A 27,461-nucleotide genomic window follows, 5' to 3' on the forward strand; every position below is an offset into this window, starting at 1 on the left:
TGTCCTCAGATATTTACATTCATACATTGTCCATTTACATAGTTATTATTAAAAAAGTTTGGCCACGTTTAATATGAACATTCACCATAGTAATATTATATATTAGTTGGGTTTCAGCATGGGTTTACTCCGGATACTCCGGCCTCCTCCCACAATCCAAAGACATGCAGGTTAACTGGTGACTCTAAATTGCCCGCAGGTGTGAATGTGAGCATGAATGGTTGTCTGTCTCTATGTATCAGCCCTGCGATAATCTGGTGAACTGTCCAGGGTGTATGGGAACATCAACTAGAGTGCCATGAGGTCACCACTGAATATGTACCGTTTTCCAGGAATTTATAGTTTTCTAGGAAGTTCAAGTGGCAGTTTCACAACATTTTTATATCTTTGTATTACTGTATCATCCAACAACCTACTGCTCATGCTGTAGGTGTGATATTATGAGAAATTTAATTTAGGTTAGAGTTCATCCATTGCATGTGGTGAAGAAGCATCCGTTAATGAGCGGTCCTGATGTTGGGGTAAATGTACAGTGACAGGTTTAAAAGTAGTTCCACAGCCTTTTCGAACATCCTAAACTTTCAGCTGGAGAACTCCTGCGAGGTTACTTTGTCAATGGAAGTTCCTCATAAATATATACACATGCATGCACTCATGCTCATCGTTCAAATCTGGTTTTAATTTGGTGCGTTCCAGGGTTATTTATACCTGAGCTATATTTAGACACACATTGTCTGGAGTGGAAATGCCCTGTGGCCAAGCAAGCCTCTGCAGGAGGGCGAGGGGGCTCGGGGTCGGGGTGAAGCCTAGAATGAGCTCAATGGGTTAGATGGATGAGAGAGGTAAGGAGAGAGGCGGAAAAGAGACCATTCACGGTCAAATGCTGGCCAGTGGGATTTTTTTGATTTTGTGTATATCTTTATATACATGTATCCACATGTGCATGTCTGGCTCATGATCTGCAGTTTTATCAAATTTCATAGGTTTTAAATAAAAAAAAACAAAAACTAATAACACCAGGCACTTTATGAGCAGCTGGAAAATCTAAAACCCCAAATAAATTTTAAACTGTTACACAACATGAACTTTAGCTGGGTTTTATAAATTTGGCCTGATGGGGGTGCTACAAAATCAATTCCAAAAGTCCTCCAGTAAAATTAAAAACTGTTATTTCTGTATCTGTCTGCCTGTTATCCCATGACAGATTTGTTTATGTGAGAGTTTGTACGATGTTTGTCAGAACAACCAGTCTGTTGGTGTTCCAACATGGAAGTGTGTGTGCTGTCAACACTGAACATCTGTCTCTTCTAACAACACACACACGGACACACAAACACAGAAATGCACACTCACGCACGCACACACACACACACACACACACACACACGCACAAGCAAATGCACTGAACTGCGGACACATATTCACACACACACAAAGTATATACAGTTATATTTACAAACCCACGTATACATCAACACATACATACAAGCGCGCGCGCACACACACACACACACACACACAAGAGTTCTGTTCGGCTCTGTGTTGACTCTACAGGGGTGGGTGGGGTCTGTCAGAGAGTGATAAGCTTGTTTGGTGAGCGCAGTGTGTTTGTGAGGTGCACACGGTTCGTCATTTGACACACACACACACACACACACACACACACACACACACAAAGTTAATGCAGGAAACAAATGGTGTCAGATGGAAACAACATGCGCTCTTTGAATTTTTTATATGTTTTGTTGGATCGACGCCTGCAGAAGTCTTCAGAGACAGCTCAGTTCATATTCACACTGACATGTAGTGACAGATTGAGGAATAAAAAACCTGTGTGAGCTACGACCTCCATCACCAACCATGACAATGATATAAACACAAAATCACATGGCTGTTTGTTAAACCCCTCCCCCAAAACAGTAACTGTCCAATCATAGCTTAGCTACTGTAATTAGCCAAAGCAAGTCTGGAAAGCTTTAGCTCTCTCCACATGTTGAATTGGTGTGCACAGAACAAACATACAAGAGCTGGTGTGTTTATCTGCTCCGATGTAAGGTGTGTTTATCTGCTCCGATGTAAGCTGCAATCACTGTCCAGCTAACTAGCTCACTACGTACAGTCGTAACTTAGGGTTACTTCAAAAGCTAAGAAGCATTTCATGCTAAATTATTTTGTGTGGTTACAGGTTACATTTTAGAAAAGTGCAAAACCATTTTACAGGGGTCTGGTTTTATAACAAAAAGATCCTGATTTGAGCCAACTCACCGAGCTAAAGTTACCTTAATTGGCTAGCTGCCAGCAATTGTTTTCATTTCAGTTGGTAAAATTGATATTTGCCTACTACAGATGAGTCACCTGCTTTTGTCTACCTCTGTCTGAAATCAAGGACCCATTGTTCTAAAAATTACAAAGAGATTCAAGATGCAAATCTGCCTCTGTTTTCACATGTGTGCTGTGGAGGAATGGAGGCTTAAGAACAGACATAACAATAACTAAGAACAGCAAGGTCTAGTGAACAGTATATTATCTCTGAAGGAACTTTTTTTTTTCCAACTGTTTCCAAGATACTACAGTGTGGTGACTTTTCAGGGGGGACAAGAGGAGAACAATTACAGACTGTTGGAGGTCAGGGAAGAATATAGTCTGTATAAAGGGAAGACCTAGCCAACGTGATGTCACCCATTGGTTTGTGAACTACCATTTTGAACAACAAGGAGCGACAAACCCCGGACTTTCAGCTGGGACCCTGCTGTTTGCTTCCTGTGTGAATATTGAGCCAAACCATGTTTTTTTTCTAAACCTAACCATGTGCTTTTATTTTACCAAAGGGTTTTACCAATGATAAAGGACTGTATGCACCTAACGAGCAGAAATTGTAATTTGAAAAGACACAATGCATGTAACAATTTAGACTTGATATTTGACGAGTTGGCATGAAATCGTGTTGGTAAAGTTTCTGCTAACAATGTGAGCTTTCAGAATTCGAGGTAAACTTTACAAAGAAGTTCACTGCTACGCCTCTGACAGGTCACCATGGTGGCAACTTGTCAATCACAAGCTACCTACACCCTTAAACTTATGCTGCGTTATCGTCTATTTTCCTCTAAGTGGGACCATAATTCAAAAAATGAACATCATGCTGTATTGAAGAAGGCTAGAAACTGTGATTGAGACCATAAACTCATTAGGAAAATGTTTCCTGAGGTAAAAAATCCAGTGAGGTGTAGGGTCATTTTCTTATAGACTTGTATACGGTAAGATTTCTTTTAGCAAGCAGTGGAGTTGCCCCCTGTTGGCCATTACAAAGAATGAAGGTTTAAGGCACTTCTGCATCTGCTTCACTTTTCAGACCTGGAGACCACATCCACTTATACAGACTACTGGGGAACACGGACTAACTTACCCACATATCCTGGCGTGCCACAGGCCGTGGACATGACGTCACCACTGCCCTCCATCTTGGAAAGACCAAAGTCGCTGATCATGATCTTTGACTCATCTTGGGGATTAAAATACAGCAAGTTCTCTGGCTGGAGGTAGAAGACAGAGAGGAAGAAAGAAAGTGAATCAAGTGTTTTTATTTCATTTTTTTGGTTTTCATGGGCTTAAATTGACAGTCAGTCATTTTGTTCAATTCTTTGTTAACATCAGAGTCTCATGTCAGAGAAAAATCTGAGCAGCTAATATAAATACAACTTAAAAAAAAGTGACAGACACAACCCTCTTTTATGGAGGTTGCTCTAACCAATCCCCTCTCTTCCAACACCCGGCACGCGCAACGCTGACCCACAATTCACTACATGTGTCAAGCTATTGCCCTTATTGCTGCAGTAAATCACTACCTGTCAAGTGAGAACAAACGTGTGAGAGTGTGTGTGTTAAAGTACCTTGAGGTCTCGGTGTACAATTCCCATCTTGTGCAGGTAGTTTACAGCATCCAGGACTTGTCGGATCAACGTACTCGCATCCTTCTCTGTGTAGAAACCTTTTTCCACGATTCGGTCAAATAACTCACCGCCGGACACCCTGCAGAATAGGAAGAAGTGTGTGTATATCAGTGTATGTTTACTGAAAATATTAGCATGCATGCACACACTCTGCCAGGCACACGCACACACGGCAGTAACCAGTAAAAGGCTTGGGGGGGTTGCTCGGTCAAGATTTCTGGTAATTTATGAGCTGTAGATGTTTCCAGCCAAGAGTGTGTGGAAGCTGTGAGCCATGTGCTATGACATACACACACTCATACACACAAAACACTCATATAGCCTGCAGTGTTTACCATAGCTTGTAACATGTTTATCTTATTTTTCAAAGTGGAATGAAAGTTGGAAAATGCGTTTGCTGTTATTCCTGGAAAGTATCCGTCCTCTCTTTGTACACAGTTCCCAGAATCCATGACTATTCCTTGGTTATCCCTTGATCAATATGAATCTGTTTTTTTTAGATAGAACAGCTTTAAAGGAACACTTAACCCCCCTGATTACTCATCCAGTGTTATGGTGAATTTGTGAAGCAAACTGTTTTTCTCGCAGGCCTCCACAGTGAGTGATAAATCCAAAACTGGAAGTAGAGGGAGCTTTTAACAACAGTAAAACTATATCAAGACATCCTTTTAATATCTCTCTCATGCTCACTGCCTCAGTGACTTAGTTTGTTAGTGTCATTATGTGATTTTGGTGAATCCAAACTGACTCCTTAAAAAAAAATCACACAATGACATAAAGTACAGATTGAGGCAGTGGTAGACCAGCAGCTCCTGTGTTCAGAGAGGTAAAATTACTCTTTTTGTCAATGGAGCATAGATAAGTTTCACTTTTAGTGCAGATGTCTGTCAAAAAGAGCTGTCTGTTTGAGAAGTGCTGAGTATATGACTAAATAAATGAGACTGAATGAGTTGTGTGAGTTTAACAGATATTTTGATATAATTTTGCCGTTGTTAAACACACACTCCTATCAGTTCATTAAGAATTTTCTCTGTTTTTGGATTCCTCGTTCAAAGTGGAGGCTTGCAGGAAAAACAGTTCTCTTTGCAAAGTCAACCTAACACGGGGTGAGTAACTGATATACAAATAATCATTTGGGGGGTGAGGTGTTCCTTCAAGTAAATGATGTACCATGAAAGAGAACTTAATTGTGCAGGTGTGTGTGTGTGATTCTTGTCTCTGTATGCCATAAAGATGAAATATTTCACATAATTCCAGTGCAGATGCTAAAAAATCTTGCAGAAATGCAAATCTTAAAACATGCTGATTGGATTCAGAGATGAATTAATGTCATTATCATCGCAGCAGCACAATTTGGATAGTGATTTTTTGATCAAACAGTTGTTTTGCAGTGTCTTCACGAGAGAAATTATCAACCATTCTGGAGGAAAACAAAACAAGGTGAAAGAAGTCGAAGCTTCTGCCAAGGTTGGTAAAACATCCTGACATACTTGCAGTGCCGCTCTGTGCGAGCAGAAGGAATGAAACCCATCAGTGCTGGTTAAAAAAAAAAAAAAAAAAAAAAAAAAGGAAGAAAGAAAGAAAAGAAAACACTTAAAGAGGCTCATCTGTATTTTCTCCCCTCTGGCAGATTCTTTTATGACTCCAGACCACATGAAATGACTTGTTAAGGTGTACATACAGTGTGAAGAGATGGGAACTGGCTCATCATCTGACACAGACACATAGCTCCCCCTGCTGGAGGATAACATCTTTCTGCACCTCACTATATCATCTACTTTATATGTTATTCAAATTGTATTAATGGTCTCAGTTATTCCAATATTGCTAGTAATAATAGTAGTAGTAGTAGAAGTAAAAGTTGTAGTACCAGGGTTAGAAATTAGCACCAGCCACCAGCCAAATTCTGGTCACATATGCAAATGGCTGCTAGATTTGCTTCACTCAGCAGCCAAAAAATACCATTAGTAATCTATTGAGTGGCTAGTGGATTTTGGAATCCACTAGCCACAGTGGAAGGGTGACAAAATAGTTCGTATCCAACCCTGTGTAGTACCACATCAAGCTTGTAGTCTTGTCTTTATAAAGCATGTTTATATTTTAAGCATAATGGACGGACACACACACACACACACACACACACACACACACACACAGGTATCCGCACATGAGCACTAATATACACTAGTGGCAACAACTGTGCACATAGAACACCACAGACACACAAGAATGCAGAAAGGCAAACACGTGCATGCGCACACACTGTTGCACGGCGTATCTGAGGGGCGTCGTCACGGCGACGGATCAGATTAGAGCCTGTGGAAGTTTAACTCTAATGAAGTTGCTGAAAAAAAAGAGATCAGAATTAATTGCTAATCCTCTCTCTCTTCAAAGAGGGCAGCCACTTGTTCAGTTTCAGAGGCAGTCATGTCTGGGAATGACAAGAAAGGACTAAACACACACACACACACACACACACACACGCACACACACACACGCACACACACACATGGCAAAAGGGAGATCAGCCACCAGGCTGCATGGTTGCATAAGCGTTTGCGTAAGGAGACCATGGCAATCAGACAGGAGCACCCACACAAGAACACATGGACACACACGTACACACAAGCACACACATACAGATGCGAGGGCAGGACCACATCCACACGCACACAGATAAAAATATATTAAAAGCAAGCACACACACACACCTGCACACACAGACGCACTAAGACAAGCATGAAAAACCCAAGGATACACATACAAGGTCACACACCGACATGCTCACACACATCAAAGACAAACACTTACAGCACACACACAATTAACACAAAGTCACACACATACACACAGCGAGTCAAATAAGGCTGAGGGGTTGTGGAATTACCTCACATCACCTCCTCATTTGATACATGATAAAAAAAAAAAAATCTCTAAATGTCCAATATCAGGAAGGTCAAAGGTCATGGCACCCTGACAATTCATTAATGTCCCAGGCTGTGCCCAAAATCAATCCCTGTTCACTGTAGTGCACATTTACTAACCACAGTATTTTTTGAGTGTCCCTATTCTATATGTAATATGTATGCTCTACATAGTGCTGTAAAAACATGTTTATGGCATGTATGATTATAACAATCCCACAATGCAGCGTATCTCAGGCAATATATTGATATTAAAAATGATAATGATTATAAGTGTCCATCTCAATTTACTGCCCACTATCTATTATATAGGGAGGAGTGAATGAGTGAACAAGGGAGTTACTTCAGACACATCTCCAGTATACATGCAATCAAGGATGCACATGCAGCCAGTGTCATACTGTCCACTGTAGCACCGGACATTTTCTGCATTTAGAAGAAGCTTCATGGAAAGCAACACAATCATGTTTTTAAAGCAAATCCATGCGGGACACTTGTCCTGCCTTTTTTTGTACAGCATTAAACATTAAAAATTTTAGCTGTGACCTTTAAAGGCCCTCCACAGCCACTGTCCATCCACACAGGTGTTTTCACTTGTTGAAGCTGATTAAAGCTCCTCTGAGCACTGTGTGGGTGTGTACAGACTGTGCTTTCAGTAGGTGGGCTCCAAATCTGACCGGAACAGTGCTGGTTTGTGCTGGTTGGGTGTGGTTTCAATTCAGCACAGAATTCGGCACATGCTGCTTATGCTGACCTGAATCAGCGACACTACGTAAATACAACACAATGTTATCCACAGCACTGTAAAAACATAAACTAACTGACGTGCCAGCGCTGCCAAACTACACAGCCTCTTAATCTCCCTGGCTTTAGTAAGTTTTGTTGCACCTGTCAGGCTGGGAAAGCTCTCATTCTTATTGGCTCATAAGTTTGCTGACCTACCTAATAGCCCTTTTTCACAGCAGTCATTTTAACTTGTCATATAGTACAGGTCTTACTAATAACATTAAGAAATAATCATTATTATAAATAATAATTATCAAAAACTAATGTCATTCTTGTTGTTTGTCTGTCTATTTTTTAAACCTTCATAACTTCCTGACATTTCAACAGGGTATGACAGGTATATGATGATACTTATTTAAAAAACAAAACAAAACAAAAACACATTCAAGCCCCTTAAAGCTCCTGTATTTTACTGTCTCTCTCTACTGCTGCCAGTCGGCTTTTTATTGGTCCTGTAATGTTATCCCCATCACTCGCAGTGACCTTCCTCAGCTCAGTTGCCTGTTCCACCAGCAGAGACTGACCTCTGGTGGCACATACTGTGCACTACACCACCTTAATACAGCATCTGTGTTAAGGCATAAGTATCTGTATTTTTTAAGGTATTGAAAATTATACTGTAAGGATTTCTAAATACCCTGATACACTATAATACCGCTCAAGCCTAGGCCAGCCAAGGGCTGTTTCAGGATGTACGGTTTTATTGCAATGCCATAAACTGTTGTACATTAAAAAAATGTGCATTAAAAACTATTGTACATTACAAAACAATCAATGATGGTTCCATCAAGTGTCCCAGTAAGTCATGACAATGTGACAGTTAGTCAACATGCACAACACCAGGACCTTGAAACTGAAGCAGCTAAATAAAATTCAGCCATCATTTATCACATTGATTACACCAGGGCTTTTCCTTCAGTGACATGTCAACATGTCTTGTGTGAAAAAATCTACACTGTATCCTCTTCATTCTGAGAGGAGTGTGATCAGCCAGAATGAGTAGAAACACCTGTGTAGGTGTGCTGGGCTTTAAATTATAATGTACATTATGAGATTTAAATTTGACATGCTTGCTCACAGCACAAACATGTTACTGGGGGGAGATTCATCTCTCTTTTCCAACTATTGATGAAATACTTTGAGATATTAACATTTCCCCTCCCCTCTTTCCCATTTCACCATCCCCTCATCCATCTCTCCTCCGTCAGCTCATCTGTTTAGAGGCAGGCAGTTGTATCGCTCTCTCGAGGCGATGGTTGTGCATCATGCCTGACAGCAAGCCTTATTTTCAAGCATGCGTGTGTGTGTGTGTGTGATACATGCTGTTCTCAGTGGCAGAGATGAAGAACCATTACAGTCTTGGGACCTGACTAACTAATCACAATTGCCCCACTGTCCCTAACGCTGCACTTACACCTCCCGTTTGCTTTCTGTGATCCGGTCAATGTTTGTTCACAGGAACACTTAAATCAGATTAAGGCATTTCTGCGGAAACTGTCATGTAAACACTATAATTGCACTAACTATTAATCTGTGCAAACATAACTTGATTTACACAGCCAGACAGTCATTAAGCTACTGACCAATAATAAGATCTTATCTGACCATTTGCTCTTGAATTTGTGTATGCACCAAGTAAAATAATGGACACCGATAAAAATTCTTTTGCTTCTTCGTTTGTAGAATTCATATAATTTGCCTATAGACCACCTCACATCCTTCCATCAGTTATTATCCAGGGTCGCAGGGGCAGCAGGCTAAGTAATATATAACCCCTACAGCATGTTCTGGGTCTACCCCAGGACCCCCTACGAGTTGGACGTGTCTGAAAAACCTCTAATGGGAAGCGGCCAGGAGGCATCTTGATCAGATGCCTGAACCACCTCAACTGGTCCCTTTACAACATGAAGGAACAGCAGCTCTACGCTGGGCTCTGGATTCCCGGGCTCCTACCGCTACTCTTCCGATATCCATATATATATAATATGGGAAATGTATACAAAATACATATAGGTCTGAACATCATAATTGATGATTTGTTGATCATTTGTCTGAAATTCTTAATTGGGACAGTAGAATTTTGTAAAATGTCAAGACGGTATGATCATATCCTCAACATGCAATCTGACCAACAGTCGATATATGCTAATAGCCAAGAGTTGCCCTGCTGTACTAGAGTTTGTGTGTTTGGGAGCTTGTTGACGAAAAAACAACCCATACATTGGTTTTAAGGCCTTTACTGCTGCTTTAGATTTTCTATGGATGAATGACAACAAAAGGAGAATCACTAAATATAAAATACACACAAAAACTATATTTTAATTAGTTAGATTATACCATATCTATGAATTTTCAATATATCCTGTCTGAGGTTTAATGATAGCCTCATCCTAGTCAGATGCTGCATACTGTCTTATGGATTTCTTAGACCAGTTTCTCTCTATACTACATGTGTTTTTATCTTTACTAATATGTAATTCCCAAATACAAACAGCATCAATATAAGGCCCAAGTTGCACTCGCTTGCATCGATTTTCATAGCAGCACGGACTGATTGCCTCCCCGCGGTCGAGGTTACGTAAGAAAAGCTGTGATGAACAAGAGCGAGGGAAGCTCTGTCAGACTGCATCGATCCACCATGCCGCAATTACACAGAAAACATTCAAAAATCCACATTCCTAAATGAGATTCCTGACATCTCAGTAAACGCACATAATTATAACAAATGAGGTTACTTATTACAGGAGTGATTTGTACAAATTTATGCAGCAGAGTGTCCCAATTTCTGCTTCATGTTTGCTGAAGCACTGATGACACTGCTGTCACCAGTTACAGCTGATGATGGACACAAATGCTTTCTGTTTCACGATGAAGCTACTGCATGCAGCATAAGGAAGAGCAGTCTGCAGCACTGAGGCCAGATGAAAAGAGAGACTGAGCTACTCTCTTCTGGTGCTTTTACACTGATTCCTCTATATTTTAACATATTTTTCACAGTAAATCATCTCTTTCATTGATTCTCCATCTGAACATAAGACATGCAGAATCTTAAAACAGCACCGTGAATAGTCAAAAAGAATAAGAAGTGGCACAGCAAAAATGTGAGTTATACCATCAACAAAGGTACTCTGGATGATGATGAACATTACTGAGTTATAGTTTAATTTAAGCTGTATTTAAGCTGCTGCGTTTCTGGCTAACTGATAAATGTAGGTCTGGTATTCACTTTCCATTCAGCTAAGAGATACTAAAACATAGGGATGCACTGATTACGGATTTCTTGGCTGATACTGATGTTTAAAATTACAAGTTGGCCGACTGCAGATGTTTTTTTCTTCTTTGTTGTAGTTGTTTATTTTATTTTTGTTGTTATTTATTCCCTCATTTGTGCCAGGGAAACAAGGAACTCTACTATCATTTTTACATCGCTGTGAAAACATCAACAAATTTCGCTTTCAAACAACTATTTATTCAAGTTATAATCTACATTCGCCTAATACTTATTTTTACTGAACAGAGACTGAATGCATCATAATGCAACTCAATGCAACCTCTGTTTGCTATTAGCTTACAGCTCACTAGCTCTCCACCTGCCGATATTAACACGGATTTGTTCACAATGTAGCATTATCAGCGAAAAAAATAGGGTGCGTCCCCTGACGTGTTAACAGTGAAATTACTGTGTCAGTTTTTCCTGAAGCCATCCAGGGGAAGATCTCTGTTCATATCAAACACGTTTAGTCAACAAGGCGATGCTTAGTCGATACTGACTGGCTGATAAATGGCTGGTGGTGACTAGCCACAATTAAAACATCTGCTGCAACAATTTGATTTCCTATTTTTGGAGCTGGGCCATTCTTTAGGAGCGCTGTTGGAATATATATATACATATATATATATATATATATACAGTACAGGCCAAAAGTTTGGACACACCTTCTCATTCAATGCGTTTTCTTTATTTTCATGACTATTTACATTGTAGATTCTCACTGAAGGCATCAAAACTATGAATGAACACATGTGGAATTATGTACTTAACAAAAAAAGGTGAAATAACTGAAAACATGTTTTATATTCTAGTTTCTTCAAAATAGCCACCCTTTGCTCTGATTACTGCTTTGCACACTCTTGGCATTCTCTCCATGAGCTTCAAGAGGTAGTCACCTGAAATGGTTTCCACTTCACAGGTGTGCCTTATCAGGGTTAATTAGTGGAATTTCTTGCTTTATCAATGGGGTTGGGACCATCAGTTGTGTTGTGCAGAAGTCAGGTTAATACACGGCCGACAGCCCTATTGGACAACTGTTAAAATTCATATTATGGCAAGAACCAGTCAGCTAACTAAAGAAAAACGAGTGGCCATCATTACTTTAAGAAATGAAGGTCAGTCAGTCCGGAAAATTGCAAAAACTTTAAATGTGTCCCCAAGTGGAGTTGCAAAAACCATCAAGCGCTACAACGAAACTGGCGCACATGAGGACCGACCCAGGAAAGGAAGACCAAGAGTCACCTCTGCTTCTGAGGATAAGTTCATCCGAGTCACCAGCCTCAGAAATTGCAACAGCAGCTCAGATCAGAGACCAGATGAATGCCACACAGAGTTCTAGCAGCAGACCCATCTCTAGAACAACTGTTAAGAGGAGACTGCGCCAATCAGGCCTTCATGGTCAAATAGCTGCTAGGAAACCACTGCTAAGGAGAGGCAACAAGCAGAAGAGATTTGTTTGGGCCAAGAAACACAAGGAATGGACATTAGACCAGTGGAAATCTGTGCTTTGGTCTGATGAGTCCAAATTTGAGATCTTTGGTTCCAACCGCCGTGTCTTTGTGAGACGCAGAAAAGGTGAACGGATGGATTCCACATGCCTGGTTCCCACTGTGAAGCATGGAGGAGGAGGTGTGATGGTGTGGGGGTGTTTTGCTGGTGACACTGTTGGGGATTTATTCAAAATTGAAGGCACACTCAACCAGCATGGCTACCACAGCATCCTGCAGCGACATGCCATCCCATCCGGTTTGCGTTTAGTTGGATGATCATTTATTTTTCAACAGGACAATGACCCCAAACACACCTCCAGGCTGTGTAAGGGCTATTTGACCAAGAAGGAGAGTGATGGAGTGCTGCGGAAGATGACCTGGCCTCCACAGTCACCGGACCTGAACCCAGTCGAGATGGTTTGGGGTGAGCTGGACCGCAGAGTGAAGGCAAAGGGGCCAACAAGTGCTAAACACCTCTGGGAACTCCTTCAAGACTGTTGGAAAACCATTTCAGGTGACTACCTCTTGAAGCTCATGGAGAGAATGCCAAGAGTGTGCAAAGCAGTAATCAGAGCAAAGGGTGGCTATTTTGAAGAAACTAGAATATAAAACATGTTTTCAGTTATTTCACCTTTTTTTTGTTAAGTACATAACTCCACATGTGTTCATTCATAGTTTTGATGCCTTCAGTGAGAATCTACAATGTAAATAGTCATGAAAATAAAGAAAACGCATTGAATGAGAAGGTGTGTCCAAACTTTTGGCCTGTACTGTATATATACAATTCAGTTATTTATTACTCCACAATCTTGCAACACAGAGTGTACTCACTTAAAGTGAAACCTTACTATTCATTGCTCTGGGTCTAAACTTCCTCTGCAGCAGCTGCTCCTCTCATTTATTGGTCTAATCTGATGTGATCTATTATCCACCCTACGACTCAAACCCCCACAAACTGCTGCAGAGGAAATAGAGGAACTCATGAAGAGTTAATGAAGAGTTAATATAGTGATCTCATCTCCTGTCAATGAGAAAAGTAATTAGTGTCGCTTTAAACCTGAATTAATTGAATTTCCGGCGACCTTGAATCAGAGAAACAAGCTGTAAATGGAACATTGACATACTTTAACCTTATGGTGGTGAACATGTTAGCAAGCACTTGCTTATTTAGACATCCACAGGACACTGAGCAACATCTCTTCATTTAGAGCTAATCTGGTGTACACCAACTCCTGAGGGAAATATATTGATCTTTAGCTGCTAAATTTTCCACTGTGTTCACTAGCTAGCTGCTTACTTTGTCTGTCTGTCGCGCAGGTGGGTTTAGTGGGTTCCAAATTTTTTGCTGAATGTGAAAAATGCTGATGAGCGCAGTGAGACTAAAAGAATACAGTGAAGCTGTGAGTCGTAAAACCAAAACAACAAGCTGGAAGATGCTAAAATGTACAGCTTAGGATAACTGCAGTATCATATGATACTCAGTGGGTTCATCAGTTTGACCAACCCCTTTCACATTACGTTGTTAATGTAAAAATATCAATGTGACTTTAATTCCATTCATGGAAGACAAATGGTGTTTTGCATGAGTTAGTTCAATGTTCAATGCATTTCTTAAATTTGTTTTATCTTTGCTTTATCATCAGACAGTGTGAAATATGGTCGATAAAGACAAACAGCATCTTGTTTGTAATATGATTTGCTGTTAAGGTGTTGATATATTTATTAAATTCAACCCAGCGGATAAAAATACACTTTACAATTGATGTTTTGCAACGTTCCAAATCTTTCATGCTAATAATGCCACCCGCTGCAATTCTCAAGGTCCCCCTGAAATGTTATAACCTAGGTGTTACCTTTGACACTGTTACTATAGAAACTGATCTACATTGCATGAAAAAAGAAAGAAAAATGAAAAAAGTAAAAAATGCAAGTGAGCAGGCCAAAGACAAGAGGTGATGGCGATGGAAATAAAGTGTGAGAGGAGAGGAAAGGAAGCAATGAAGTGAAAGAAGCACAGATGGTGTGAAAGAGAGGGAGGAGTACAGGAGGACGAAAGAGCAGAGGTCGGGTCTTTCCTGTTAATGTCTCTGTCACAATTTTTTCTTTTGCTCTGAAAGCAGCTCCTTTAATTCATCGAAATGACTGGTATGAAAAACACAGTGAGAGCAGTAAAATGAAAGCAGTTTTTACAGTCAAAACCTCTTGGGATGTTGATTTATTGACTCTGCTGCACAGTATAGCAGAAGTAAGTACAGAACCAACAGCATTCATAATAGACTCAATTGCTGCCCAGAGACAGAGAAAGTGCATCAGTGATACCAAGTAGTATTTCTTTAAAGCTTCGACCTAAAGTGATGAGATCCTATTTTTGCAATCTTGGATAAAATGGAAAAATCTTCAACTGTAATTTTGGTGGTAATCACCTTACACATCAGTCATGTTATCTCTCTTTAATGATGTCTAGTGAGAGAATTTCAAGCTGCAATTAGTCCTTGAGCATGATTAACTATACATAAAAAGCACAGCTGCCTATTTAACAGTAAAGCTAACATTGAATAGGGATTATCACTTCCCTCTCGTGTGACCAACAGTAGCAAACCTAACAAACAGGTGGTGGCAGGCAGCCAGGAAACTGCTAATTGGTTTATTCATGACAACAGGAAACTCCATCAAAAAGTTAATAAAGAAAGTAAACAGCTTAATCAGAGTAAAACCTTCGGCTGCAGTCTGGCCAACGGAGGGATTTTAGGTGACGTAACACGCATCGCAGCAGATGTATTGGAGGACCTTCAACTCTGTGAAAAGCTGAATGTGTTTCTTTCATTTACCATCTGAGTGTCTGAAAAGAACTGAACATTAAATAATACCGGATGGAAGAAATGCCTCAATCTTCCTCACAAATGACAGGTTGAATTAATGAGTCTGCAAAGACTAGTAGCAGCCATATGGTAACTAACATTAGCTAATGTTAGCAAACCTTACATAGATACTGTTGTATAACTGATGTTACTGAGCCAGCTTACTGACTCTGTGACCCCGCTCTACTTGTGCTGTTGTTATACTATGTTTTGGCATTTAGCTTTAACTTGTAATTACCACCAGAGATACTGGATGAAGGGAGATACCCAACTGTAGGCTTATCCAATGTTAAGAAAACGGTTACTCTTCCTGTCTCCTAAGTGGGCGTGGTTAGCTCTCCCTCCAATCAGAGCCTGTTCTCCCTCAACCCCCCCCCCCCCCCCGCAGCCTATTGTTGCACAAAGCTTGGGCATTTTTTATTTATTACTAGCAGTAAATAACTGTTTGTAAGCTAACTGTGATTTTACCGCCTGTTTATCAAGATCACGAGATCTAGCGAGAACTTGTTTTCTGAGATGGACAGGGCTCAAACAAAGTTAACTTTCTCTTGATCTGTGCGGATGAAAAATGCAGCTTTAGTGTCAGAATGTTGGTAAGATGTGTGGCTTGTGGAAAATGAACGCAATATTTACTTTAGTGACTACAGGGCGAAAGAATTGACCATAAATTGTGATCACGTTCATTTTCCTCATTGACGACAATACATTCAGAGCTGCCGCAAGTCTCCTACGGGGGCGTGGCGCTGACGTCACTGAATCAGGAAGTGAGCTGAGTTGGGTATCTCGCTTCATCCAATATCTCTGTTACCACCTGTTGCCTCAAAGACTGCTGTTCAACAAAAGTAAAAAAAAGAAAAAAAAAATGCTTTAAAGCATTCTGGATCTGACCTGTTTTCTTGGCCTTTGGTTGACGATAGTTCTGCTACAAATACAAATGTTCTCAAATGACAATATTGTTACCTTTTAAAGGGACAGTTCACCTTAAAATAAAAAAAAAGTACTTTCCCTCTTAACTTTAGTGCTATCTATCGATCTAGATTGTTTTGGTGTGAGTTGCTGAGTGTTAGAGATACCGGCTGAACTAGATTGCACTTGGCTTGTGGTGCTCAAAACAACAATGTCTTTCTCCAGAAACCATGACCCGGTTACTCAAGATAATCCACAGACCTCCTTGTGGGCAGTTGCATGTAGGAATTATTTTCTTTATACTACATCACCTATCTTATCACTGTGTGGAAAGAAGCATTCATCCACTGCTAGCTCACCTGGCATCACTGAGCTAGCTAACATTAAAACTCAGCCAAGGAGGACCCCATTAAGTTTTACATCTCACGCTGTCACGTCCATGAGTAGATGCACACTTCCTTCTGCACAATGATACAGTTTACGGGTGTAGTTTGGTAGGAAGCAAATACATGAAACTGCTCACAACAAGGTCTGTAGATTATCTTGAGTAACCAGGTCATGATTCCTGGAAAGAGACGTTACTGTTGAGTTTTTCAGAATACATTTTTTGGTGCTTTGAGCACCACAAGCTGAGTGACATTTAGTTTCATTATATTCAAGAGAAGGCAGACATCTCTACGGCCGATATCTTCAACACTTAGCAACTCACACCAAAACAGTCTAGACCGATAAATAGCACTACAGGTAAGAGGACAAAATATGTATTTTTGATGTGGGGTGAACTGTCCCTTTAAGTATACATTAATAGGGAAATAATTTTCCTAATGCCTTAAGCCACTGCAGTTTTCTTTAGATGGCTTCCTTTAGCTTGGATTGAAAATGTCACTGCTGCCGAACATAAATACCATTAAATACCAGTGATGTCAGATAAAGCTTCCGTTATCAGATGAGGTCTGACGTAACTACTTTATGTTACAGTAACCTATTTAGGAGACAAATCTTATCAACTGATTACTGGGAATGTTACTACTGTACAGCCACACCACTGCAGTCTGTTTAAACTCTCTGTTTCTAACACTTTACCACTAAAACTAACATGTTTGCCAGTTTTTCTCCACAGTTGTTACTATTAAAATTGTGATACAATGTAAGCCTGTAAGTTCCCTTGGTTTGTCTGTCTTTTAAAACACATGCTCTGCTTGCTGTAAACCTTTGAGAAGACCAGCAATTACTGGTCCATCATCACAAATGAAGTGTATTGTAAAGAATATATAAATCCCCATTACGGCTAAAATCTGCAGGTTTAAACAAGTGACTTGTTATTGATTATGTCACACTGCTGCAACATTAACTCTTACATCATAGTGAATGGGATTACTCCATTCAGTCTTCAGTAACTGAAGAAGTCCATGGAATTTTCTTGAATCTTCTACAGAATCTCTTTAATGTCAATCAAAGTAAAGTGTTAGCTTTAACTCAAGAGTTTATCCCTCAATCAAATCTAAAAAAGTAGTGATTTCACAGTGTCATAAGACAAAACTTCTCCTGTATCTTGTACTTTTTTCAGAGTTGGCGTAGAGGGACCCACGTGTGGTAGGCGAACACATAATTTGCCAACGTCAGATAAACAGTAAACATAGCCACTGTTGTGTAATCCACAGACCTGAACTTGACAAAAATGTTTCCAGTACAAGTGCCAAACTTCCAGTCCAACGTCTTATGTAAGCAGCAGCAACCTTGCAGAGGAGGTTAGTAGGGCACCCATGGGTGAACCACGGGCCATTCTGCTTCTACAGCTGACCATCAAAGCAGAGATGCTGCTGATGTAATCGAGGCCTTGTAGCTGTGTGTTGTGTTTTTGCGTGTGTGTGGGTGGACGGGTGGGCTTTTTATGTGTGTGTTAATGTGTGAGATGTTGTCGTCTCAGTAGAGCTGTCATTGAAATGAAAAGTGTGCATGTGTTTGTGTGTGGTGATGGGTGGGTGGGCAGAGGAATAAGATTAAAAGTGTGAGAAAGACAGAAATATGAATCTCTGGTTCATAAATAGTATTTTATGAATAACGCAAGAAAATATTGTAGTTTTAACAAATTGTTCTGTAAACTACCAACTACTGAAATTAGAAATATGAAAGTTGTACTCTGATTTCATCAACTGAGAAACTGCTCTTTGGAAAGATCTAATGTTCCTGTTTCAAAAATACAATATTACCAAAAATCAATAAATAAACACACACACTAAATAGAGAGGTTTTTTTGGGTCTATATTGGACATAAAAAATAAAAACCAATGAAACTTCCCCCCCCCCCCCTTTCACCAGACCAGAGTCTAGTTTGGGCCATGTTCTAACAATGCTGTATACTACAGTACCCATAATGCAGTTATCAGCATCCACAGGCCTGGTTGTTCTCTCCTATGGGGGACCACTTCAACACTTGGTGGAAAGTTAAAAGCTGAGTCATACTGCTCTGCATATTTAGTAGACAAATGCCTGAGAACCACAACATTCTTATAAATAAGTCAGGAAGCACTCACATTTAACTCCACAAGAAAACGTCACCTTTCAGGGGAACTTGCTTTTAAGGTTAGAAAGAGACCTTTTTGCACCACATTAAATCAAAGTTGCTGATCATAGCTTAAAGGGGACGTACAGGATTACGCTCAGTTTTGGGTTCATACTTGTATTAAAGGTTTCTACAAGAACATGTTTACATGCTTAAATGTTCAGAAAAACACTTTATTTTACTCAAATTGTTTGTGCTGAAACACCTGTATGCACTCTTTGTGTGAGACGTTCTGTTTTAGCACCTGTCTCAAGACCCCCTTGCAAAAAAAGCAAATCTGCTCTGATTGGTCAGCATTTCAGAGTCTTTTGTATCTTGGATATTATCTTGTATAGAAACACTTTCTCCTGTTACAACTGGACATGTTTCAGCAGGAACATAATTTGAAATCAGGGAAAATTTAATATCGGCAACCAAATTTAGATGTTTGCCTGACATTAGCATGTAGCTACATGTAGCACTTGCAGTAGTGTGCCTGGAGCCATGACCATACAAAGAAATCTGCCTTGACGTGACGTTTGATTGTAGCCAAAGTAGAAAAACATTTTAAACAGAATACTCAGAATGATCTGAAGCCAAAGGTTTTGCTCACAGGGATTACATTTAAATACATTTACCTCATTATTTGAAACTTTGACATCATTTAATATGAACATCCAACATTGTAACATTAAATATATGACAGAAAATAAGGAAAAACATAATGGTCTCCTTTAAGTGTACATGTTGCACAGATAGTTGCAGCTTGCCCCTAGGTGGGTAGTTTGAAACAAGCCCTGCCTCTGAAATGCACACTTCCTCCAAAGCCTGTACCTCCAGCTTGTAACAAAGGCTTTCTGTTAAAAACATTAAGTCTAGGGCATCCTGGTGGCCTTGAAGTTGAATGCAATGTCCAGCTGAGGACTTTTGCTACACATCATTTCATCCTATCATTTTCTAAAATGTCCAAGCTGAAATAAGCCTGATGACACAGTCAGGTTTATTTTTTCAAGTTCCCTCCAAAGCCACAGAAGACGCTATACAAGTGTTTTGACAGAGTAAGTAGTATTGGTACAGGTAAAGTGAACTTCATGTGTAAATTGAGTGGACTAAGTTTCAGCACACAGCTCACTATTACCAGATCACCTGATTAAACGATCTCCCAGGGACACATGCAGGATTCTGGGGTCTGTTTTCTCACCAACTATACTGAACAACAAAGCTCAAGTAGAAAGCAACAAAAAAAAAAAAGAACATAAAACTTCAACTCACAGCTGCATGATCAGGTAGAGGTGGTCAGGACTCTCATAGATATCCTCCAGTGCCACAATGTTCTCATGCTTGATCCTGCAAAGCAAAGACAATCCATCAGTAAAGCATTTATTTCAACATGTCTTGCTTCAGGGACCTCCATTACTCATTGTCCAAGGGTTTGGGATTGTGGGGGGTCTGAGGATCCTCTACCAAGAAATTTTGAGCATCAAACACTTCATTTCATACATTCTGATAAATTTCAAACAACAACATTTGCCTTTTGTGCATACATTTATGGTGAAAAAGGTACTTCCTGTTTCAACTGTGCATATTGCTTCAACTTCTTTCTGTTTTTTTGGCAGATTGCAACCAGAGCTTTTGCCACCATACTGCCACCACCTATTTTATTGGCATTTATAGGCCTTGTTGTATCTATGAGTTGCATTCTAGCCGTTCGTCAAATTGAAAGTACTATTACTACTTTCATGCTTTTACTAGGGGGTACAAATACACATGTTCTACACATTGAGGGGGCTGTGACCCCTGCCTCCCCCCAAAATCTACACCTATGCTTATGTCTCTTATTTGGGCACTTGCAGTGAATTAAATAGTGAAGATAAACTATCTCTCATTTTTCTGGGGAACCCCTGGAACTCGGACGCCTGCTTGAGAACCAATGTCTTACATCACACAATAACTTATCAATAGAACTAAAAGACATTTTATCTTGGGATGCATGATAATATTGTCATGTCACTGATATCGGCCAGTATTAGAATGACCCAACATGCTTCTTCTTGTTTAGCACAGTGAATGAATGTTATATTCATTGAAAAGCACTGTATTTCATGTCTCCATCTTTTGGCGGGCCATCATGGTAAGAGTATTCATGCATAATATGATGTTAATTCTGCAACAGAAGAGACCTGATGATCACTAACATTAGGTCAGCCAAATAAATTGTTATATATCAGCATATTGGATATCGGCAAAAAAAAATCCAGTGTTGTGCATCCCTAATTTAATCCTAACCATTGCTGTTTCATCGTAAACTTTTTGCTTCCCTATTAATTTTCTGCCACATTAATACACATGGGAGATAATCCAGAGTAATACTCAGATAGCGTTATATCTAGTTTGGCAATCCAGACGTCAGTATCCAAATTTCTCAAGGTCTATTTAGTAGGAAATGTAGATGTTTACATTTCCATGTAATCTATTTCTTGCCCAGTTGACAGCAAACACCATCACAGATGAAACAATGTAAGCCTGTAAGAATGTCTGAAGGCCTGTTGACATCTGAAGGAGACTGAGAGATGCTGTTAAAAGCTCTAAAAAAAACAGGGAGTAAATCAAGAATAAACTTTTGCACTAACATTTTTGTTTTCTCTCGGCACAAATTCTTCAGGGATTTGAGCTGCCAACCTTCCAATCACAGGGGGCCATTTTGCCTAAAACCCATTTTCATCCTCCCCTCACTCCTTTGCTCATTTCTGTCAGCTCTCTCCTGATTTCTCCATGGTTACGGCTCTGTGATGAGGGTGTTTCCATCCTTGTGCGTGTGTATGTGTGCGCCTGTGTGTGTAGGTGTACATGCGTTATCCTAACACCTCATACCTTGTAGAAACACGATTGATTTTGTGTGTGGGTGTGTGGGTTAATCATCTTTTTCATTGTGAACAGAGGTAATTCCCCCTGGTCTATCTCTCTCTCCCGCTTTCTCTTTCTCTCTCTCTCTCTCTCTCTCTCTCTCTCTCTCACACACACACACACACACACACACACACACAAACATAAACATGCAGGAATGCACAGCAGCAGGTGCGCAGGTGAGCATCTAACACTTATTATGGAGCGTGTGACCTCTGCGACGCCAGGCAGGCGATGAACCGCAGAGCTGAGACGTGACTCATACACACACATACACACACAGGCATGCAGGTAGAAAAAGGATAATGTGTGTGTATTTAAACCCTGCCTGAGATAATGAGGAGAGCGTAATGGAAGAGGAGAGCCAGGATGCATTCAGAAAAACCCCCTCATACATTACTGGCTTTATGCTACCGCTAGTTGGTCTCATTCATACATTTCTCTTTCCTCTGTTACTGCTGCACAGATCAAGCTGACAGATGTAATAGATGGCATTTTTATTTCATTTTTTTTCTCAAATTTTTCAAAATTTCTCAAATTTTCTTTATTTTTCTAGAATTCTTTCCACCATCTACCGTCACGAGATTCTCTAAAAGCTCCGTTTGCTGTGGAAGAACATCATCCTCTTCCTGATTGTGCCATAAAGTAATCTGTCAGATTTCCCTCCAAAGCCGCCCCGATGTCTCACAGCGTACGAGCTGATAGAGACTGCCAGTCTGCTCACTTAGACTCTCATCTGTTTACAGTAATGACACTCATTTGTCTGAATAAAAATCTACGCCTCTCCTTCATTACTGGAAGCAAGTCTCATTTTCTCTAACTCTACACTCTACACAGTGTAGCCAAACGAACAAATGTATTGTATCTAATAGAATAATACATCTGTATTGTCACTGCACTGTTTTTACACTTTACCTCCCTTGCATGTTACTAGCTGCTTACACTGACAAACCATCTAGTTATTCCCATGGTTCTGTGTTAAACACTGGATGTTGTGTCCAAACATGGCAGCTCATGCATTCCAGTTGAAATCTGCTCACCTGCAACACATGTACAGAAAATAACCACGAGTGTTGGTGTCTTTTTCTTTGTCTCTCTTTCTGTCTGGCCGACTGCTAGAACACATTCAAGCCATAACAATGGTTCTGATGGACTGAATCATAAATATCTTAATATTGTTTTCTAATGTGTGTGTGATATGGATAGCTTATTAGGTCTTATTAAGCAATCGTGTTTTTTAAAATACATTTTGAAAAAAGAGCCAGGGGAGTAAAACTTTCTAGATAAAATGTTCAAGATTAAAGTCATAAATTAGCTTAGATAGTTTCTCAAGGTCTCACATTGCTTTACTTTGCAATGTTCCACCTCATCACAGTACAGACGCCTCTGCTTGCTGTGTATAATGCCTGCCCTGGATAGCCAAATGAAATTATGCCTTGCAATCAGATTTAGCAATGAATAATAAGAATTTTCACTATATTATCACAAGCATCCATTTTGGAGAGACTCTGCCATTAATTGGGCCTATTCATGAGAAAACAACACAGTAGTTTGGATGAAGTAGCAGCTTTGTGCATCCATGATGAAGAGACAGCGTAAATGTAATTTACTACTGATTATTCTTTAAGGGTAATATTATTACTTTACTCTTTACTTATTGTTCTCTGCCAACAGTAATAAGTTATACCACTTATTAAATTACTTTTCCTTTACACCCAACAAAATTGGTTATTGAGTCCTTTCTCCTCAAAATTCAGACTTAAAGATTCCATGTGACGGGGCGTCGGTGGCTTATTGGGTAGAGCAGGCGCCCCATGTACAAGGCTGTTGCCGCAGCGGCCCGGGTTCGGATCCAGCCTGTGGCCCTTTGCTGCATGTCATCCCCCTCTCTCTCTCTCTCTCTCCCCCTTTCATGTTACCTGTACTGTCCATTAAAGGCAAAATGCCCCAAAAAATGTCTTTAAAAAAAAAAAAAAAAGATTCCATGTGAATTTCAGGGTAATCTCCTAAATCCCCTGTTGACTGTGACTGTTATTTTTTAAGTTAATTGTGGAGATAGGGAACATTTCAACCACCGTATACCCAGTTATTAGCTTCATGAGTTCTTTGTAGCTTGTAGCCTGCAGCTGTCCACGATTAACATCCAGTTTAGCCAGTCTAGGGCTACAGCTATCCTCCGTGCCTTTGGTGGGGTGCATAGAGTGTGCCAGTAAACCCAGAACTCCGTTAGCGCTTTTAGCACTTCCGATTCTCTTGTCTAAAAGTCAATACATTTTTTGAATGGGATTTTGGTAAAATGCCTCAAATAAGGTCTGTGGTTAACAAAAGCTTAAGCGAGTTTCAGGTTTTGTTCCAAGACATAAAACACGTCAGAAAATACCCTACTTGTGAATTTTGAAGCTTTTACGTGTCGTAAAAAAGGCGGTTGCTAACAAGTTGCTCAATACGACTACAAACCCTGTCGGGGACAGTAAACGTCATCACCCCCAAACAGGCGAGAGTGCTGGCAGTCCGCCATTACAGCTTGTTATTTAGCTTAAACAGTCCGATTTCCCCATTATACAATGTTTTTAAAATAAAGCGGCCGAAATCAGTTGAAAGCTTAGTGGCGGTGACGTCAAGAGTCATGCAACCATAGGGTAGTCATGTAGTCCGTTAAAGCCTAACTAAGCTTTTTACTTCTGGTGATTGCATTTAAGCTTCAAATGCGGTATGAAAGGTGTTCATATGTGAAGATTATCTCACTGAACAAAACCTGTAAGTATCATAAACTTGTGTTAGCCACAGAGCTTATTTTCTGACATAATCCAAAACGCAATGCAAAAATCACATTCACTTTCTCTTCCGGGAACCAGCACGATGCTAAACTTCCGGGTTTTGATGTCAGCCCTGGCACACTCTATTTCCACAGGCTTCACATTGTTGTGCTGTTGGTTGTAGTAGTGGTGTTTCAGGAGGTTTGAGGTCGTGTTTTTTTGCAGTGGAAGGAGCCTTAGTGCCACTACCTACACACAGTTTACATCTGACAGCAATGTTCTTGTCATCTTTCCACTTGCTGAATGTAAACGTGACCATCTTCAGAGAGTGCAGTTCTGACTCTGGCAAAAAGAATAATTGGTTCTAATAAAAATTCAGCCATTAGAAATCGATATTTTCCCTCTCCATGGACTGGACCATTCACATTTACAGTTATTCACAGTCCCAGTATCCTAGAAGAGTTCACTACAGGATTCTTGTGGTTATACTGTGCAGCTGTTTTATGCTCAGACAGACAGAAGTTTCAGTCGTGATGTGTGTGTATATGTGTGGTAGGTGGGCTGTGGATCATGACCTGGGGGCGGGGGTTTTTGGGAGGGGGTTGTGATGTGTGGAAAAGAGAGAGGAGATGCACAGTTGCCCCGGTAACCAGGAATTAGGAGGCTTAGGCGCGTGTGTATGTGTGTTTTTACAACAGCACTCACTTCCTCAGCACGGCGATCTCGTTCTCGATGCTGCTCTCCTTCCCCTTTAGAGCTTTCTTCGGGATGCACTTCACTGCAAACATCCGGCCTGTCAGCTTCTCCTGGGCCAGGACCACCTCGGAAAACGCCCCTCTGTGAACACATACACAAACCGTCACGTGAGTCACAAGCAGATAATTTACTGGACAATATACGTACCTTCCATCCTCAACTGGTACCCTACTGGTTTTCACACTAATTAAGTTTTCATGATACGAAGCTGGGAAACAGATTGCATTCTGACTGTGCATCCTACGGTCTAGTATGATCTCATTCTTAAATCTACACCCTCACATGAACCAGCATGATACAAACAAGGAGCACATTGGATTGCAACTGCTGATTACAGCATGAATTGCGCATCAACTGAAATTATCAGATCGTGACCAGTAAGATGTAGAGAGAAAATGTATTAATCTAATATCACACTCTGTCAGTGCTGTTTTTAATGCATGTGGGCGAAAGACCCCTTATAAATGTGCCTCAGTTACCACCAAGACGCTAATGCAGTCATTTCACTGTAACTGCCTGTGGCTTTTAGTGCTGATCATTGTGAATTGGACTGTTTCTGAAATGTTCATTTGCATAGAAAGGGGCCAATTTTGCATCAATACCTACTTTAAACACTTGCAAATAGCACAGGAGCGCTGAGACATTATTGTTGGCAGCACAATGAGGGGTGCATTTTACCCTCTGCAGGTGCATTGAGAATTAAAGTTTTGTTTTTGTTTTTGTCTAACTTGTGCAGGTTTAGCTGCCTCAAAAGCTGCGCAGTCCTTTTGTGAATTTGCCCATCATCTAGCAGTAGCATAGAGGCTATATGAGGACAAGGACAAGTTTCCTGATTTCTTTAAAGACTCATTCCAGGTGTTTAATGCAGTGCTCTGGTGATTTAGTATTGCAATTCAATAAAGTTGAAGCATAAGAGACACTTTAAAAAAACATACTCGTCAAACTTGAAGTATCAGAGCCCTAGATAACCAAACACAGCGATGTCAGTGGGGTGCCCCTTTCAACACTTGCATTTTTTGGGTTGTTTCCTGTAGTCGGTTGCTTACATTTTATCTAGGAGAACTGAGACTCACGTTTTCAGTGGAATTGTTATAGTTGCATTAACCATAGCAAATAAAAGTGAAACGAAAAACAGTCAGTGTAACTCCAAATTTAACACTAATGTGAATTCAGTCATTTTGCTTTTGAGATCCCATTAACAGCAGTTACAGGTATCTGATTATCTTAATATGAAGGATATTACACTGCAATAATAATGTGATTGGATCTGCCAACTGTGACATTAGAACATTAGCAATCTTTTCATCGTTTCGAAAGGCTGCTATGGTTGAAAATAATTTAAAATTTCTGTTTCTCGCACCATGAAAACTGATGATCCTCAATAATAACGACGGCACCATTGTCTTTCTGTTCAGTTATGAGCGTGTGCATGTTTGTTAATGTGTGTGTGTCGGGAAGACAAGCAGGGTGATGAATGAAGATGAGCCTATTGCGAGTTAATCTGCGTGAACCGTGTGTTGACTCCTGTGTCGATCTGCCATCCGCTTCACTGATGTCGCATTAGGGTAAACATCTCTCTATCCTTATCTCTGCTCTCCGTGTTTATCTCCCCTCCCTCTGTCATCTCGTCCTGTACAACATTCAGGCAACCTGCAGCTGACACAAATTCACTTTTATACCGTTCGAAGACCTGCTGAGTGCACAATGATATTGATTTTAAGACCAGAAGAAGGCTCTTTTAAGGCACTGCATGGTCTGGCAAATAACTATACTTCAGACTTTTTAGTCCATATATAGTATACTTATATATACATAGTTTGTATGTAGCTTGAAACTCTCAGCTAGAGGGCCTTTTTTCCTGTTCTGGAGTCCAATCTCAGAACTAAGGGTGACAGAAACTGTGCACTCAGGCAATAAAGCTTTGGAACAACATAAATAAGGCTGGCTGAGTCAGTATCACCTTTTTAATCTCTTCGTATAGAGGAATAAACTGTTTACCAGTGTTGCCGACTTGGCAACTTTCATGCTACATTTAACAACTTTTAACACCTTCTTTCACTGCGCAGGCAGTCAGTAGGTGAGGAACGGAGATGAGATGCCGCTTGCACAGTTGTAGTGGGTTTCTGTGGTTATGCTGACTCTCACTCTCTAGATTGAAAGCGTGAGAAAGCTCTCATTGCACCAGATGTTTTGTTGAGGACTCTATTGAATCTAATTCAGCAGTTGTAAAATGGTTACATTATAATGTTAGCTCACTTTCAAGTTGCCCGAGGTATATCTGAATAAATTCAGACGTTAAGGCGTTAATTCTAACGTTAAGG

The 27,461-nt window shown here is 40.3% G+C and overlaps 1 protein-coding gene across 1 annotated transcript in view; it reads right to left on the reverse strand.

Annotated features, from left to right (window-relative positions):
- Nucleotides 1-27,461, reverse strand: part of camk1da (calcium/calmodulin-dependent protein kinase 1Da) — an 80,720-nt gene that overhangs the window by 16,029 nt on the left and 37,230 nt on the right. Inside the window, exons 2-5 of the mRNA XM_033614871.2 lie at nt 25,090-25,221; nt 19,997-20,071; nt 3,888-4,026; nt 3,404-3,530 (exon numbers count right to left, since the gene is read on the reverse strand). Of these exons, the coding sequence (XP_033470762.2) occupies nt 3,404-3,530; nt 3,888-4,026; nt 19,997-20,071; nt 25,090-25,221 (473 nt within the window). The remainder of the gene's footprint in view (nt 1-3,403; nt 3,531-3,887; nt 4,027-19,996; nt 20,072-25,089; nt 25,222-27,461) is intronic.

Source organism: Epinephelus lanceolatus, chromosome 23, assembly GCF_041903045.1.
Source record: "Epinephelus lanceolatus isolate andai-2023 chromosome 23, ASM4190304v1, whole genome shotgun sequence".
Classification (NCBI taxonomy): Eukaryota; Metazoa; Chordata; class Actinopteri; order Perciformes; family Serranidae; genus Epinephelus; species Epinephelus lanceolatus.